A 16,948-nucleotide genomic window follows, 5' to 3' on the forward strand; every position below is an offset into this window, starting at 1 on the left:
GCAGCCCAACGAGACCGACGAAGCGCTGTTGCCCGTTCGCCCTAAGGCCCGACTTGCTCGCTCCGGGGGCCGGCCTGCTCTCCCTGGAGACCGGCTTGTTCGCCCTGGGGTCGGCCTGCTCGTCTTGGAGCCCGGCCTGCTTGCCCCGAGGCCGCTCTGCTCGCCCTGGGGACCGGCCTGCTTGCCTCCTGGAGGCCGGCCTACTCGCCCTGGGGGCTGCCGCACTGGAGCCCGGTCTGCTCTCCCCGAGGGCCGGCCTGCTCTCCCCGGGAACCGGCCTGCTCCCCCCCCCCCCGAGGGCCGGCCCGCTCCCCGCTGGGGACCGGCCTGCTCCCCCCCCCCCCCGAGGCCGGCCCGCTCCCCGCTGGGGACCGGCCTGCTCCCCCCCCCCCGAGGGCCGGCCCGCTCCCCGCTGGGGACCGGCCTGCTCGCCCCGGGACCCAGCCTGCTCTCCCCGGGGGCTGTCCTGCTCGTCCCCGGGGCCCGGCCTGCTCTCCCTGGAGGCTGTCCTGCTCGTCCCCGGGGCCCGGCCTGCTCGTCCCCGGGGCCCGGCCTGCTCGCCCTGGCAGCCGGCCTGATCGCTCTGGAGGCCGGCCTGCTCGCCCTGGAGCCCGGCCTGCTCTCCCCGGGGGCCGGCCTGCTCGCCCCGAGGACCGGTCTGCTTCCCCCCTCCCCCCCCGTTGGGACCGTCCTCCTCGCCCCGGAAGCCGGTCTGCTCGTCCCGGAGCCCGGCCTGCTCGCCCTGGAAGCCAGTCTGATCGCTCTGGAGGCCGGCCTGCTCGCTCTGGAGCCCGGCCTGATCGCTCTGGAGGCCGGCCTGATCGCCCCGGGACCCAGCCTGCTCTCCCCGGGGCTGTCCTGCTCGTCCCCGGGGCCCGGCCTGCTCGCCCTGGCAGCCGGCCTGATCGCTCTGGAGGCCGGCCTGCTCGCCCTGGGGCCGGCCGACGTTAGTCCGGTATAGAACTCCACCATGCAGACCATGCAAGGCGGTTCATCGGCAACATTACCGGAATATAAATCGGGGAGATGTCGCGATGTTTCCGTAACTTGGGATGTTACTACGGCCCGCTTAAGTTCATAATTTCCGATACGTCATCTGTCCGCGATTAAATTAGATCACGTCGCAGGCCAACTGCGTCACCATCTTCGCCAGCCCTGCTCAGTCCGACGCAGCCTGCTGTGCACGGAATACTGCAGCTGTTCAGCCGACTCACCATGGACACATTTGGGTCTCGTCTGACACGTCGGCGAATAGCCCGTCATTGCCAGCAATGGGCGAGGCCTGTGGGGCTCCCTCTGGTGACCGGCTAATCCACCCACATATTCAGGTCGGTTTCGACGACCTCGCCGCCTCGTAAGTTCCCCGTAAGCATCGAAAGCGCGCCTGAACACGCTCGGGTGTTCGATGGGTTATAGCAGCTGGGTTCGGTGACTGTGCATATAAGCTGACCAATGACGCTGGATATAAGCTGACCGATAAGGCTGAAAACGTGCAGATGTGTACGCCTTTGTGAAATTATCCGCACGCCCAGCTTGACGACGACGTTTGGAAACGTGTCGACAGCGCCAGACGTATATCGATTCCAGGAAGTTCGGCTGCCCCTATCCTGTCCTTTCTCTTACCTCCCCTCTCAATGCAATCCACCACTTTCACCACCGCACGTGCGAACTGTCAAAAAATTGTTTGAGGGGGGGGGGGGTAACAGGCCCGCTTGCATCTCAAAGCTGTCATGTGGGAACGAAACCCGGTTCCTAGATATTGCGCTGTGTTTGTTGTTGCCGGCCTACAAGTCAGAAACTGTTCTTGATGCGACTTTTGCCGTACCCAGCAGCCAAGAAACCCAACTAAATTGGCCGCACTATGTTTTATGAACAGCAAGTAGCTAGAAACCAGCAGCCTCACAGTGAGCCAGGCCAGTGTGTTGTATGAGCGGTGCAGGCAAGGTCGAAGGTCGAATGGATCAGACATTTTCAAAGGAGGCATCTCCAGTTGCTCAGGCTGTCTATTTACGCACCTTAAAAGCGGCCGCCTTGATGACGAGAGGCCGGCACATCTATAGAAATACAAGTCGATAAGTGAACGGATAAAATAACTCGCTCGACTACGTTTGAATACGCAAACTATCGGATTATTGGCACTTGCCGCGCCACATCACTTCCGAAGTGGGCCCCGTTCAAAGCCAACCAAACGGGTCTAGCAACATCCATATTTTATCGATGATTGGTATTTTTGGATCGACAACGATTATTTATATTTGCCGATGCCCACGTCCTTCAGCCACTGATCACGCGAGCGAGCCGACCGCGGACTGCGCTCGATCAATAACGCGTTCACTACGACGTCCGTCGTCAAACGACTGTGTTTTCCTAGACGAGCAGTCCTGTTTCACTTGTGAGCCCGAGCCGCAGCGGAGGCGTGCACCGGGTGCCACGCACATCCTCGAACAAGGCAGGATACACCTGCACACGTGCCAGGATAGGCCCGGAGACCGCTCCAACCCAGCCACCACTACGTGCCAGGATAGGCCTGGACACCGCTCCACCCCAGCCACCCCTACGTGCCAGGATAGGCCTGGAGGCCGCTCCACCCCAGCCACCCCTACGTGCCAGGATAGGCCTGGAGGCCGCTCCACCCCAGCCACCCCTACGTGCCAGGATAGCCTGGACACCGCTCCACCCCAGCCACCCCTACGTGCCAGGATAAGTCTGGACACCGCTCCACCCCAGCCACCCCTATGTGCCCACCACGGCTGAGCCAGTTGTTAGCGCACGGAATTATAGATTTCCAATCAACTGTTTGCTTTGGTGCTGCTAGTTCAACAGTTCATAGCGTTGCGGAAATAGATTGAGATCAGGTCAATAGTTGGCGGGATTCTGTTTAAGTGTACAGAATTGTATTGCGTTTTTTTCACTGTATAGACATATGCAGAGTGCTCCTTAACTTTTGCAGCGCATCGTAGTTAGTGTATAGAGTTCGTATTACAACAAATCATGGTTATATAACGGACAGCGTACATGGCTTCAAATATCGCGCATAGAGTTTCGGATGGTGAATGCACCCACTACAAGGCCGAAATCTTAAATGACCCGGAATCGTACACGGCGAGCGGCCCCGAACTGGTTATGGTACGGCGATTGGGCCCGAACTGGTTATGGTTCGGCGAGCGGGTGCGAACTGGCTATGGTATGGCGATTGGGCCCGAACTGGTTATGGTTCGGCGAGCGGGTGCGAACTGGATATGGTTCGGCGAACGGGCCAGGCCCGGTGGTGGTAGGATGGAACAGTATTCAAGCCTGCTGGCCATTTCACCCCACCACACGCAAAGGTTTGAGAGCGAGTGTCGTGCATGAATGGCTGGATAGTTATTCCCACCGCGCCACGTGCAGTGTCCTCGTGAGCTGGCGCTAACAGCTCGCACTGATCTTACGATTCGTTGACACGAAAATCGAAGTGGCATCATTTCATACTTCGTTTTTACGGTCGCGGGGGTTTTACGGCACGGCGACTGTGCGATCATATCACTACACTCACGCCGCTTGTCGCGCCGAACAGATTGCAAAACGGGAAACCGTGAACCTTGAGCAATGTTGCGCTGCGCTTTGTATCAGTCATTCGAGATCGTTATCGCGAGCGCACTGACTGAACAAGCACAGCCCAGCAGCAACACTCCGCGTCCCTCCCGAGCAGCGGCGTCTCTTATCTCTGGACTTACCTTATTGATATAGGCGTCTACGTGCGCCTGCATGTATATCACAACGAGGACACCGAAGACGAGGAACAGAAGGCCGGTGACCAGCGCACAGCCTGAAACGCGCCGGAATCGTCAGTCACGCGGGATCGCGAATGCCGCGCCCGCTCGTGACGTCATACAGAAGGAGGTGCGGGGACGCGTCACTGCGCACGGGGGGAAGAACGGGGCGCGGACTAAAGGGAGCGTTCCATGTTTTGGCCACGTTTAACAAACATTATTTGGTGAAAATTGACGACCAGCTATACAGCAGGTACTAATAGCACTGGGTAGTGCTAATGCAGCACCACCAAAACATAATCAAGTCATACATCTCAATAAGTCTCGAGCTCAGATGACGCTTCAACGTTGTGACACCGCAGTTATCTTCTTTCTTTCTTGGAAGCCCCACACTAGAGTCCGGGGCAGCTCGACTTGTCACGTCTGCCGTGACGACGGCAGAATCTGTTAAGGACCGTCGTCAGATGTTACAGACTAAAGTTTTGAGCCGTTTATACCGACACATTGCGGGCCTGCAGGCTTAAACGCGACATTTCTACAGGGTGAATGACGACGGCACAAATGCACCTTTGTTACTGTCACAGCGGGCTGGGCAAAGGCTGTTTACCAAAAAACGCATTGGTTGGAGCTTGTACTAGTGTGTCCCCATAGAATATGTGATACTCTGTTTCCCAAAGCCAAAGTCCGCTTCGAAAAGAGCCGCTGTACTTAAACACCGTGGGGGAGAGATCAAAGTCACTGTATGAAGTTTCGCTGAATTTCCGGGAAAAGTCTGATGTTCGCGTGTCGTTTCCCTAAATAGTGTTTCAAACCGTCATAGTATTTAGTACACAGGCACGTAACATAACACGTTATACCAGCGGGCAAACGATGGAGAACACACATTTCGGAAAAAGCAAGCCAAATGAAACGTAATACTTCATAGTGGTATGCAGGGAGTCCAATAAGATTTCTCCCTCGTGAGCGGCTTCTTCAAATAGAACTTCCCAGTTACTCAGAAGGATTTCGAAAAAACTAGTATCACGGGTCACGCCGGACGCGTCTGATCCGGCAACCAGTAAAAAGCACAAACAAAGGAAGCATTCTGTCTTTAAGCGGCTGGTAGCGGCGATGAAAGAGATGACCAGTTGAGGCACGGCTGACAGAGAAGAACTTGAGGATGAAAAGGGGGTATCAGTCATGAAGTGGGATGGCCGAGCCGAAAAGGTCGGAGTGTGGGACAGCCGAACGCGGGGAGTGTGGGCAGGACAACGGTGAGCAGAGGCAGGACAACGGTGAGTAGCGGCAGGACAACTGTGAGCAGAGGCAGGACAACGGTGAGTAGAAGCAGGACAACGGTGAGCAGAGACAGGCGGTAGCCGTGCGGGAGGCCGTGAGGAAAGGAACAGCCGTATGGGACACCGCACTTCATGGAACTGTTCCACACTTGTATGGGGTTTTGAGCTGATACAGAGAATGAACAATGAATGAATACAATGAATGAATTCAAGATCGCTTCATGCAGTCTGCAGCCATGCCCGTTTTGATAGTGCAGACCCTCTTCTTTCCCAGCTTGCCGCACGCGAACTCGTGCGGCCTTTTTCGCACCGTCTATTTGAAAGCCACCCATAAATGTAGGTCGTAATAGAAACGCCACGCAAATGGCTTACTCATACACATTTTAAGCACTTTCTAGGGCGAATAGGGCGTAACCTGTGGCCCATCTGTAAAATAATGTCAGCCGGGTTTATCGCCATATGGACAAAACGTTTCCTTTTTCAAAGAGGGATGCTACTTGTTATTTCATACATACTAGAGGACATGTCTGCACGATCCACATATCGGTTGCATGACTAAATTGCCTTCATTGTAGTTTTATTGAATGCCTGATTTCATTCCGTAAATAAAGCTCAAAAATGAATATGAGCCTGTGTTCTGGTCAACTTCTACGCCAAGCCGTTACTGAACGTTCTGGAGTGTTTTATTTGAGCGGGCGCATATATTTGCGAGAACCACAGTGCAGTGTAGGAAACTGGCCTTAAAAACAAAATAGAAAACAGGCCTTAGTTTAAGAGTTAGTAGTGTGGTGTGGTGGGGGGCGGGGGGGGGGATGTCGCGAACGTGAACGTGTGTGAACGTTTACGCAGCGCGGGGGGGGGAGTCGTGCGCCTGATCGGGCGAGGGTGTAAAAATACATGGCTCTAAAAAAGCATCGCAACGCAAAAAATGCATTAAAATGCACCGCATGTAACCCTGTCCGCGGCAAACGGCGTGAGTGAAGGCCGTCGGATCACTACTAGCAAAAACTGCTGATGAAGCCATAAACTCGTCACCAGCTCTGCCTGTGCCGTTCTCGGTATCTGCGCAGAGGCCGCGTGCGCCTCACCACACGCATCCACTTCTGGTAAGGCGTCGCCACTTCCAGCTACACGTATCCATTCGGCGGACGCACACCTCCATCTAGTCATCAGCCGATCCAGTCATCATCCCGTCATCACCCGGCAAACACGCGTCACGCCGCCCCGCGCCGGGACATTAGTCATCACACGCACGCAGGATGACTGGGTCCCTCCGCCGCTCCAAGCCTAGGGCCACAGTGTAGTCAACACTTCCGAGCGACTTAGAGAGACACCACATCGCTGTAAAATGCTGTCAATGTGACGATTCGCACCAGCACCTTTAGGCTTCGGAGGACGCGTGCAAGAAAGGTTTCATTGTGTGCACTGGGCTTACGGTAATTGATCAGTTGTCAACTGAATTCTTTACTTGAAACGCGCCACAATTTATATGATCGCTGAACCAGTAAACAAGGACCAGCATGAGCTCTAAAACACGTTTAGCAGACCTGAATTGCCAGCCAACTTCTATTTTTTTAAAGGCAAACCCACAACATCCGGTAACAGCTGCGCTCGAGCTGCTCACTTCTTTCAATACAGTGCGCTGTAAACGCTTGTGTACGAACAAGTGAATCACTCGGTGCACATGCACTTTCACCAGGCAATGGTGCCGCCGTCTGCCGACCACTGCTGACCGAACGGGGCAGACCCGGTCCAGAGATGCCCCGGCCCGCGCTCCGTTCGCCCGGCGCCAGCGTACAAAGTCCGGGGACGAAGGTTCACAGCAACAGCATGCCACGGTAACAACATGCCAACTGTCCGCATGCTCCGAAGATTAGTCACTACAAGCGAAGGAATGAAACACGGCAGCGGCAGGTGGCCCCAGCCTAGGAAATATTTAGCACCGCGCCTCTATCGTTGCAAGGTAAACCGATCCACGGAAAAGCCAGTCGCTGCGACAATGAGGCAGCTACGGGGATTCCCTTCGGCTCCGATTGCCGAGAATGCAAGTATGTCTGGTCAGGTGGGCCGTGCCTGCTAATAGCGTCGACACACATGATGCGGCCATCTAAACCCTCTTTTCAATCACTTCACGGACGGGGTTTTACAACGCCGCCAACCACTTCAGATAAACAGACGCGGCCCACACCAGCGCCGTTTGACTGGAGCGACAGCTCGCGTCAGATGGTGCTTCCGTCAACTCCGCCAGCTCCCGGCGGCGCGCCGCAGATGCCTCGAAGCGGATATGTGATACCCTCGCATCCGGTCTACCGGAGGCACAATCGGTATTCTCACACACCAACGGAAGTCGGGCCAGACCCGACACTGGCTCAAATGTAGTTAAGAGGCCCAGCTCACATCCAGAGACTGGCGGCATGCCGACAGCCCCAGGCCGAGTCCCGACTCGTCCAGAAGGCTCAACAGGTCGGAGTCACGGCATGCAGCCACCGCCCGAGTCTGGGGGCTGAAGAGACCGGAGTCTTGACTGACCGTCTGCCCCCCGTCCGGAGGGTGGGGGGCGGCAGACACTGGACTTCGGACTGGACTGGACTGGACTGGACTGGACTGGACTGGACTGGACTGGACTGGACTGGACTGGACTGGACTGGACTGAAGCCGCGCGGTCTCAGGCTCCTGCAGTCGCACGCCGACAGAGTGGCGGCAACGTGGTCACACTCATACCCTCGAGCCCGCCCGCGTCAGCGAGTACGGTGTGCGGCAAGGAAGGGAGGCTCGAGACGTCCAGCAGACTCACCGCCACCGCGTCGGCCACCACAGGACATTCGTAGGGTGGGGTCGCCTCAAGAGACATTTTTACGGCGTCGTGCGGGATCGTCAATGCACAGCTGGCGGAGCCGCGCCGCGCTGCAGACGGAAGCCACGTCGAAGGATCGTCACAGCACGGCCGGCAGAGCCGCGCCCCGCCGCAGACGGAAGCCACGCTGAGGGATCGTCACAGCACGGTGGGCAGAGCCGCGCCGCGCTGCAGATGGAAGCCACGCCGAAGTGTGGCCGAAGCCAAGCCGGCCGCCTCGACACGGCGCCGCCGCCGGAGCGGCCGACACCAGAATAGCCCGGCGGCCGGCGTTCGGCAGCCGCCGGCGGCGACGCCAGTCAGCCGCACCGCGGGCGCAAGGCTCACACGGCCACCACGCCAGTCGTCAGGAGGCACGTGACGGCGACTGGAGCCGTTCGGCAGCACACGACTCGCACGGCGCCAGTCTCTGACCTGGACAGCAGGCGCGGCAGCAGACGGCGAGGCGGGCTCGACGGGCAACGGTCGGCCGGCCGCCGGCCAGCTCGTACGTCGGCACAGCCAGCCAACCTCCGCGACCGTCGCGCGCCATCGCCGGAGCCGGAGTGGGCCGAAGACACCAGACCGGCCACACCGCCTGATACATTATCTGGCGCCGCTATCTGGCCCCGGCCGGCGGCGTGCACCGACTGCCGCCGCCGACGCACCGCTCGCGCCGACGAAGGCGCCGCGTCGGCGCCGGCGCGACTCAGGTGGCGCGCGCGGTGACCCGGGGGCGCGGCCCACAGCGTCAGAGCGTGGCGTCACGGCCGCACGTACGACCGCCGATCGATGGTGGATAGCGCACGGCCCCGGCGCCGTCGCCCCGGGCTGCCGCGCGAGGGTGAGCAACACGGCGACCGCGACACGTGGCGACGATCCCGCCCAGATTGCGCGGCGAGCGGCACGTGCGGGCCAAGCGGCGATGCGGCAGCTCCACGGTGGTTAACGTGCTGGCGGGAGAATGGTGCTCCGCGCGAGGACCAGAAAGCGGGTTGTTTTCACCCTCGCTGCCTTTGCATTGTTGCATTCAGCCCTAGAAACGGGTTTAATTGCCTCGCGTTATCCTTTGAATGGAAATGTGAGGAACTATGAAAACAGCACTTTTACTTAAAATGTGTACAACATGACGGCTGTGCGTTCAGGACGAGTGAATATTTTTTAAACTGCCTTTCCGTGGTAACAATGACGTTTGACACGTACAATCATTGCAAGCAAGCACAACCAGCTCAATCTGCATCTCATACCCTCTACTCGATCCCCAAGCACAGGACGGCGCAACACGCCGACGGTAACACTCCTGACGAGGCCTAATTCCCTTCCATAATTACCAAAAAAAGGATGTCTATGTTAGTAGCCCATAAATTAATACAATGGGCGTACACCAAACATTCTAAGGTCGTGTCACGAATCGCAAACAGATCATTTAATTGAACGACTGCATTCCCCGCTGCGTCGAAACTTCATCAATCCCTTTAAACGCCTGGACAATGGGAAGCGAAAGCATCCCGAGGCATTCTTCCACCGAAACTGAAGCACCAGGGCGCACTGGCATGAAACGAGAGGCTAGCGGACTGGCCCAAAACGTCGTCAGCTGACTGTCGCCATTCGCCTGACGAGCGGCTCGTCTCTGGCAGCTCCAGCTTGAAACCCAACGTGATGAACACTGGGGAGTTTGTGCCGGCACATGGCGACGAATCGCCGGTGCACCGGAACCTAGGTTAAAAGGCGCCAGAAGGTGGATAGCAGACCAGGATGTTAACCGCTGCGTTTTCATGCGCGCATAACGTCTTAGGGCCTGAGGTTTGGTACATTTTATGACACATGTGGACCTGTGAGAGCCGCTGGCATGGGGCCGTTGGAGATGCTCATGCCGAAAAGAGGCCGCCTTTAGGAGCGATCCCGTCACGTGAAAGTCTGATGGGGCAGTAGTCGGCTGGAACTCGTGTGCGGTTTTCCAAACGTTGGGCCCCAAATGCACGCAACTCCCCAAACTGCACGTGACTGGCGCACCAAATTTGAATTTCATGACCTAGTACTTGGGGTACGCATACTTGGACCCCAGCCGTAGCCCCAAAAAAACGACAGCGCGTTAAGCCATCCCTCGACGCTATCACCCAGTATTACTTTCGAAATGTCACTCAGGCCCACCCGAAGCCCATACATGCCCGCAAATGATCACCTTCTGAATGCAAAGACATAGTCACATTAGAAACGCACTAGTGGTTTAAGATCATGCTGGTATTGAAGCGGAGTGGAACGTCATCAACAAGCTGTTGCTTTTTACTGAGATATGATGTATAGCTGAAAATATCACCATTTGATTCACCGTTATGGAGAACGCCATTTTCTTGCTGGAATGTGCCGTTTAAGTTTCACACCCCAGGTACATCTGGCACAACTGTAAGGCTAAAGTTATGGCGGGGGACATAGTCCAGCAAATACGATGCAGCTATAAAAACGCTTCGGAAAGTAAATAACGAACAATTAGCTGAACGAAGAAGCGGACGGATTGCCAACATCAGATCAGGACAGGACAGATGCGGTGAGCGGGGGTGCAAAACGTTCGTTTCGCTCGCTCGGGCTTAGCATCTCAACGTTCTCCGACTTAAGAACAACTCTCGACAGTACATTACGATAGTGAAGGCTTCGCTCATGGATGCAACAGCATCAAAAACGTACCGATAGTTCGTTTGAGCTACTTCAGATGGCAGGCACGACCGACAATGGCGGTCCGCGGCGCCGGGGCCGTGCATTGCTGTGACTAATGCCTTCACGCGGCCTCGCCACTGTTACGGCTTTTTGTGACAGCGTGGTGGACGCCGTGACTCAGAGCCCGGCCGTGACGGCCAGCCTGGGGCTGAGGTCACTGAGGTGATTCAGTGGCCGGCTTCTGCCAACCGAACTAGCCACGTCCGGTGCAGCTGGGGCCGGTGACGACCGTCGACCCGGCGCGACGCGGTGCAGTTGCCGAGACGGCGATCCGCTCACGAGGTCCCTGCCCGGGCGGCGATCCGCTCACGAGGTCGCTGCCCGGGCGGTGATCTGCCCACTAGGCCCCTGCCCAGGCGGTGATCCGCCCACTAGGATGGTGATGCGCGACCGTCCCCTGAGCAGACTCCGGAGCGCCCGCACCCACTCCGACCCCCGCAATCAAGCCACCGCTGCACACGCAGATCAGTGTGGTCGCCAGCCGGGCGGCAGCAGCTCCTGCTCCACCCTGCCGCAGCTGGACGACTCGCAACCTTTCGGTCGCCTCCCGGCCCAGCTGACATTGGCCCGGACCAGCTGACATTGACCCGGACCAGCTGTCGGCGCTCGACCTTCATGCTTAACTACCTGCCGTAGCTCCGGTTGCCGGCCTTCGGTCTAAATGATCTAAGACCATGCCCGAAATGAGAGCGGAGTGGAACGTCATCAACAAGCTGTTGCTTTTTGTTGCAATATTGCATATGATTATATAAAATTATCTACCCCCGCGGCAGGTAAGGGTGACCTCGCCCCGCCGCCATCGATCGACCTCCAGACACTCCCCGCCGCGGTCCTGACCCGTCTCCCGTCTCCCGTCCGCGGATGACCTGACCCGACGCTGGCGTTAGGCACTGCAGTGCTCCTCGCAACTGCAGCCTGTGATAGCCTGACCCGCTGTAGCCCCAGGCATCCACAGCGATCAGAGAACGGGTAAGCATGGCGGTCATCGCAATAGCTGCAGCAGCCCACAAAGGCCATCGCCCACGTGCCTGGACAAAGACAAAGGGCTACTGCTTTTGAGGGTTCACATCACGGCTAACATAATCATGGGCTCAAAACACTTTTCATCTGAAGGCGTTAGAAAATCTTCTGACCAATGTTTTCGTTTGAAATCATAATTACTCCACCGAAAAGCTTAGCGTTGGTACTTTTGGATTCCAATGGATGCGTTGATATCCCTAAATTATGATAACTACGGCTGAAGATTCGCGGAATTTCGGCATCTGAATTCTAGAGAGGCGGATTCAGATTCGGTTTCGAGGGTCAAATAGATGCCGGTATATTTTATTTTGAGTCAAAATTTCGAACTAATACAATGCTACTAAAGGAGGAAGGGCGATCCAGTCGGACGGAGAACAGACATACGTATTCCCTTTAATTCACATGCAGAAAATGTGAGCCTACGCAAGATATAATACATTTGTTTCGTTACTTAATAATATATTTTAGGATTTCGTGTTAAACTTTAATCCGGACTTTCGAGGTTTTCATCCTACTTTTTGATGCTTCGAGAATTCCCATTCATTTCATGAATCAATAGTTTCGTCAATTCTAATACAACCCAATCCCACGAATACGAATCCAAAGCTTTGATGCCAACCGATGGCAACGCACCATAATTGGGTTGAACGAATTCCGGCAGCAATGAATCTTTTAACTTTATCTGGAATTTGCGCCGGCCGGCAAAAAAAATGAGCTCTATATGAAGACAAAGTGAAGGCAAGTTGAAACACCACTTTAATTCATTTCTGCAGGCGTATGCGTAAACACAAGTGAAGTTCAAATATAATGTTTCGTAAACAATCACCCAACATCAGGAGCATGATGTTCGGAAAGTGAAAAAACGGACTTCCCCCTACCGAGTAGCGGGAAAACTTGTCTTCACGTGCAACAGTTAGCCTTGACCTTTGATCGCAAACCGCCTCAGATAAGCTGGCGGCCCCTGCAAGACTGGTTCTTGCTGAGCCGCTCGATCCAGAGCTGAGCCCTGAGTCCGGCGAGGGTCTCGCAACGCATGACAGGCGCGTGCGCGGGGGGCGAGCTGTCCGTGAGGACGCGCTGGCAAGCCCAGCCGAGAACGCACTGGCAGCAGCACAAGGCAGCACGCGAGGTGAGATCAGCGGCTCTTCAAATTACCTGAGCTCTGAGCCCGGCGAGGGTCTCGCAACGCATGACAGGCGCGTGCGCGGGGGGCGAGCTGTCCGTGAGGACTGTCCGTGGGGACTGAGCTGTCCGTGAGGACGGGCCGGCAAGCACAGTCAAGAACGCACCGACGGCAACACAAGGCAGCCCGCGAGGTGAAATGAGCGACTGTTCAAATTACCAGCCAGTCAGCCGTGAGCGAACGATGTCGCTTTGGCGTCTGAGGTTGATCTAACCTGTATCATTACAGCGATACTGCGGGTATCATCATAAGCATTCTCGTGACACTAGAAAACCTGAACCAACAACATAGCTACGCGAGCACCTGCGCGACCTTAAACAAACAAAAAAAAAACAATCACAAGACCAAAAAAAACAAGGAATGACGAGCCGACGGAACAAGGGAAAACAACCGTGTAGCCGAGCATGGCAGGAACCCAATCACTTCACAGCTTTGCTGCGACCGCCGTGAGCGGTTTCGTGACAGTACAGAGGCAACCGTGCACTTCGCCTTTGACCTTCAGTGACCGATCAGGTGGCCGGCGTGCCGGCTGGGATCAGCGCCACCGCCTGTGCCACACGGCGACCGGCCGTCCCCTCCTTGACGTGAAAGGACGCTTCGCAGCGGCACCCGCGGCGTCCCCCACCCGTCCGACGCGGAGCCGGCCATCGGACATGACGCCGCAGTAGACATCAGAGCAGGCCCTTAACATGCACCATCTCGTATTTTGTGCCGAAGGCCTTCACCAGGTTCGGTTACTGTAACCATTTATGATGGCGGTGATCAGCGAGTGCGTTCCGACTCTACAACATCAGGTATGCGATGACTGTCGGCCGAAGCAATCTAATTATATGAGTATCTGTTCCACTAGTGAGCCTAGCCATTCACAGCAGCCCTCCCCAGTAACAACAACAAGCAGACACAAATGCTGTTACGGATGAAATCATTGTTCGGACTACCGTACTTGTTTGGTGTGTAAGCAACGCTTCAGGCGGTTAGCAGGCCGTCGTCAGGTGCTGTTGTGTTCCGAGACGCACTGAATGATGTTTGGCTTTCAGTCGTGCATGCGTCACAACCCTAATGCTCCTATTGGATTTGCGGGATTTGCGGGACCCGTCTTCTGTTCGCGAGTCTGGTGCTCTACCAATGAACTAACCGGGAAGGATTCCCGTTCGGAGTTGGAACTTGGTGCCACTAACCTCCTGGGTATTTGGGGATTTTTTCGCAGCATTGGGAGCCAGATTGGCCTGTTCTCCAAGCCCGGCCTATTTAGACTTGGGTGTAGATCGAATAATCTGTTCTTATTTCAAGGTTTGAGAATGCCTGTCCAGGAATGGTCCAGCAGTAGGCCGTGGAGTCGCGACTGACTCCGCCTCCAACTGCAAGGAATCTACGCCCCTGGTGACACCGGGCTTTCAACGTTCCTGGCGACATCGAGCCTGCACTCCTGGTGACAGCGGGCTTTGAACAGTCCTGGTGACGATGAACCTACGCCCCTGGCCACACCGACCTTATGGCTCCGGTTACACCGAACCTAGGCCCCTGCTGACACAGAACCTGTAGCCCTGGTGACTCCGGTCCTACGTCCCTCGTGACACCAAGCTTTCAAAACAAGCAGAACGTAAGCATAAGAAAGGCAACGATTTGTTCTTTATGGATGTACGTGACACCCCACACCCACAAAGTTTACAACACCTCAACGGCATTCGCTTATGCGCAAGTGCATCATGCAGCCGTTTTCGTGCAGGCGCCTGCAAGGGCGGAGATACCGTAGATGAGTTACGCGTTCAGCTATCTCACAATCATAGCGCAAGCGTTCGACATTGTACGGTGAAACGGGTGCTCCGGTGCTCAATGCAACCCTCCCGCCAGGCATTACTTTTTACATGCTTTCGGGGCATACACTTTTAATATATTTTCCGTGATTTTATATTTCATGTACCCGCTCCCCCCGCCTGATGCTGAATTGACCCTCTCCCCGTGATCTTCTGAGCCCCTCACTGCATATGAGTAAAAAGGGAAAGTGGACCAAAGAAATGCAGATGTGTTATCTGTAGTAATGGTACGCTATGTACCTAAACACACGATAATAAACCTCACGCTCATTTTGAGTCAAATAGTGCCCTGTGGGTACATAATGTTTTTGACATGTCAACTCCTCCATGTTTTAGACTAGTCTGCAAGCTTTTCACGTGATAGACAAGCTTTTCACGTGATAGCGTCTGGCTGGGAATGAAGAACAATTGACTGCAATATACGCCAGATTTCAAAAATATGGAGTGGACCAGATACAAAATTAGCCCATGTTTGTCTTACCAGTGGCAAGCGTATGTGTCGCACGATCGTGACTAAGGTAATATTCGACTGCCAATGGAATAGCAAAGCGCAATCCTCGCCGGCGGTAGTGAGCAGTAGCTCCCCGCCCGTGATATCACAACATAAGGCGCTCTATATTGCCCCTGGCAGTCCATAGTGCGCACCAGCTGAATCTGCTGCGGGTAGTCGATGGTCCGGGCGGTTGACCACGGTGGTGGGCCCCAGTCTGGAGTCCGAGTCTAAGTCTGAAGAAGACAAAGTCTGAAGGTGGTCTCGAGCTTTTGAAGGTTCGCTGACTTGTCCACGTCGGACATGGGCGTTGAGGTCAACCCACAGCATGAGCCCCAGGGACGACAGAGTGTGAAGCCCCGGCGCGACAATCTTAACCTGATCTTTATTTCAACGAAATGATCCTCGAAACGATCCAGCGCCGCCCGTGTCGTGTGCGGTGTCACTCCGCCCTGCTGGTGGCTCCATCCTCCTCCATTCTTATCCTGATCGATCCCGTGAAGTCCCCTCCCCCACCCCACCTGTTGAGTTCAGCATAAATTTAACATATTATATATATATATATATGCATATTCACGTCATGGCGACATGCTTGAAAATTATTCATAGGCTATCGCACGTACGTGTTAGGTCAATCCGTCCTACTAAAGATGTCCTTTTGCGCCCTGGGGACCTACCATGAAGAATACCTTTTCCTGATAAGCGCAAGGATTCGAGTTACTCAGATGTTCTTGACAATGACTTATACCCCATTCCACAGTTTTCACAAAAACATAGCTTTGTATCGCCTTGAAGTGAGAGGCCATCCTTCCACAACAAAACCAGTTAAGAACAAACCTTTTTTATTGCAACATCGGAAACGTAAATCTAGGGTGGTTAAAATAACCGGGAAAAACGAAGTTTTCCCACATCTAAAAAAGCAATTCCTCCGCAGCAAAACTTCTTTGGAAGCGACAACATCGTTATCTTCTTAATTTAAACATCGGGAACGCAACTAAGTAGGGTGAAATCCCGCAAAAAAACAGGTTTTGGGGTACGTCGGCTCAAATTCAACTCCCTCCCCAACCGATCAGATCATGAAACTGGCATCTCTGCCTCCAGCTCTGAAAGTACTCCATTACTGTTAACGTAAAACAACACTGCCATCCGGCTCTAGATTGCCACAGACGACTTCAACATCGCTCCCCATCCCCTCGGAACACCCACGCCTGGTGCGGGCCGTCATTCAAACGTCGGTTCGCGGCGCCCTGCAGGGGTCAGCGGCCCGCTAGGCTGTATCGACCGGAGCGAGTCTGGATCGCCGCAGCGGGCCCGGGCCCGTCACGCTGGCCCGCCCCGCTGGCTGGGCTGAGGGAGCGCGGAGGCCGGGCCCTGCGCCGGCGGCCGTCCCAGCTGGACCGCTCCCGGCCACGTGGCTGCGCCGGCTGGGCGGCGGCCGCTGACTCGCCGCCGCCGCCGCCACGGTCGGTCGGCCAGCCCTGCCCACAATCGGCCCAGGTACGTCACCCGACCCGGACCATACCCGCGGTGCTGCGGCGAACCCCCTTCCCCTCCCGCTAAAAATAGCGCGAGGGGAGCGAACGGGGTGCGTGCGGCCAGCGTGCGGCCTGCTCTTGACGCAGGCTGAGACGCCCATAACCATGCAACAAGGTGAAGAGGTGTGGAGGGGGAGGGGGGCATCTCTTCCGTGGCGTTAGACTAGGCCAGGGACTGTCGCCTCTTACGACTGTTGGATCACAGTTTCGCATCGCACGCCGGACCTGCCAGGCGAGCTCGGTCAGCATATCTGGGGCAAGGCGCGCGTACCTCCAGCGGCAACTCACGATCGTCGTTACGGCCGTGGAAGGCTAGCATAGCCCTCGGCTCCAAT

At 55.8% G+C, this 16,948-nt stretch overlaps 1 protein-coding gene across 1 annotated transcript in view; it reads right to left on the minus strand.

Annotated features, from left to right (window-relative positions):
- The window catches only part of LOC119091556 (uncharacterized), an 86,600-nt gene that overhangs the window by 68,587 nt on the left and 1,065 nt on the right, over nucleotides 1-16,948 (minus strand). Inside the window, exon 2 of the mRNA XM_037214366.1 lies at nucleotides 3,714-3,805. Coding sequence (XP_037070261.1) covers nucleotides 3,714-3,805 — 92 coding nt within the window. The remainder of the gene's footprint in view (nucleotides 1-3,713; nucleotides 3,806-16,948) is intronic.

Source organism: Pollicipes pollicipes, unplaced genomic scaffold (assembly GCF_011947565.3).
Source record: "Pollicipes pollicipes isolate AB1234 unplaced genomic scaffold, Ppol_2.1 Scaffold_3447;HRSCAF=4054_pilon_pilon_pilon, whole genome shotgun sequence".
In the NCBI taxonomy this organism is placed as follows: Eukaryota; Metazoa; Arthropoda; class Thecostraca; order Pollicipedomorpha; family Pollicipedidae; genus Pollicipes; species Pollicipes pollicipes.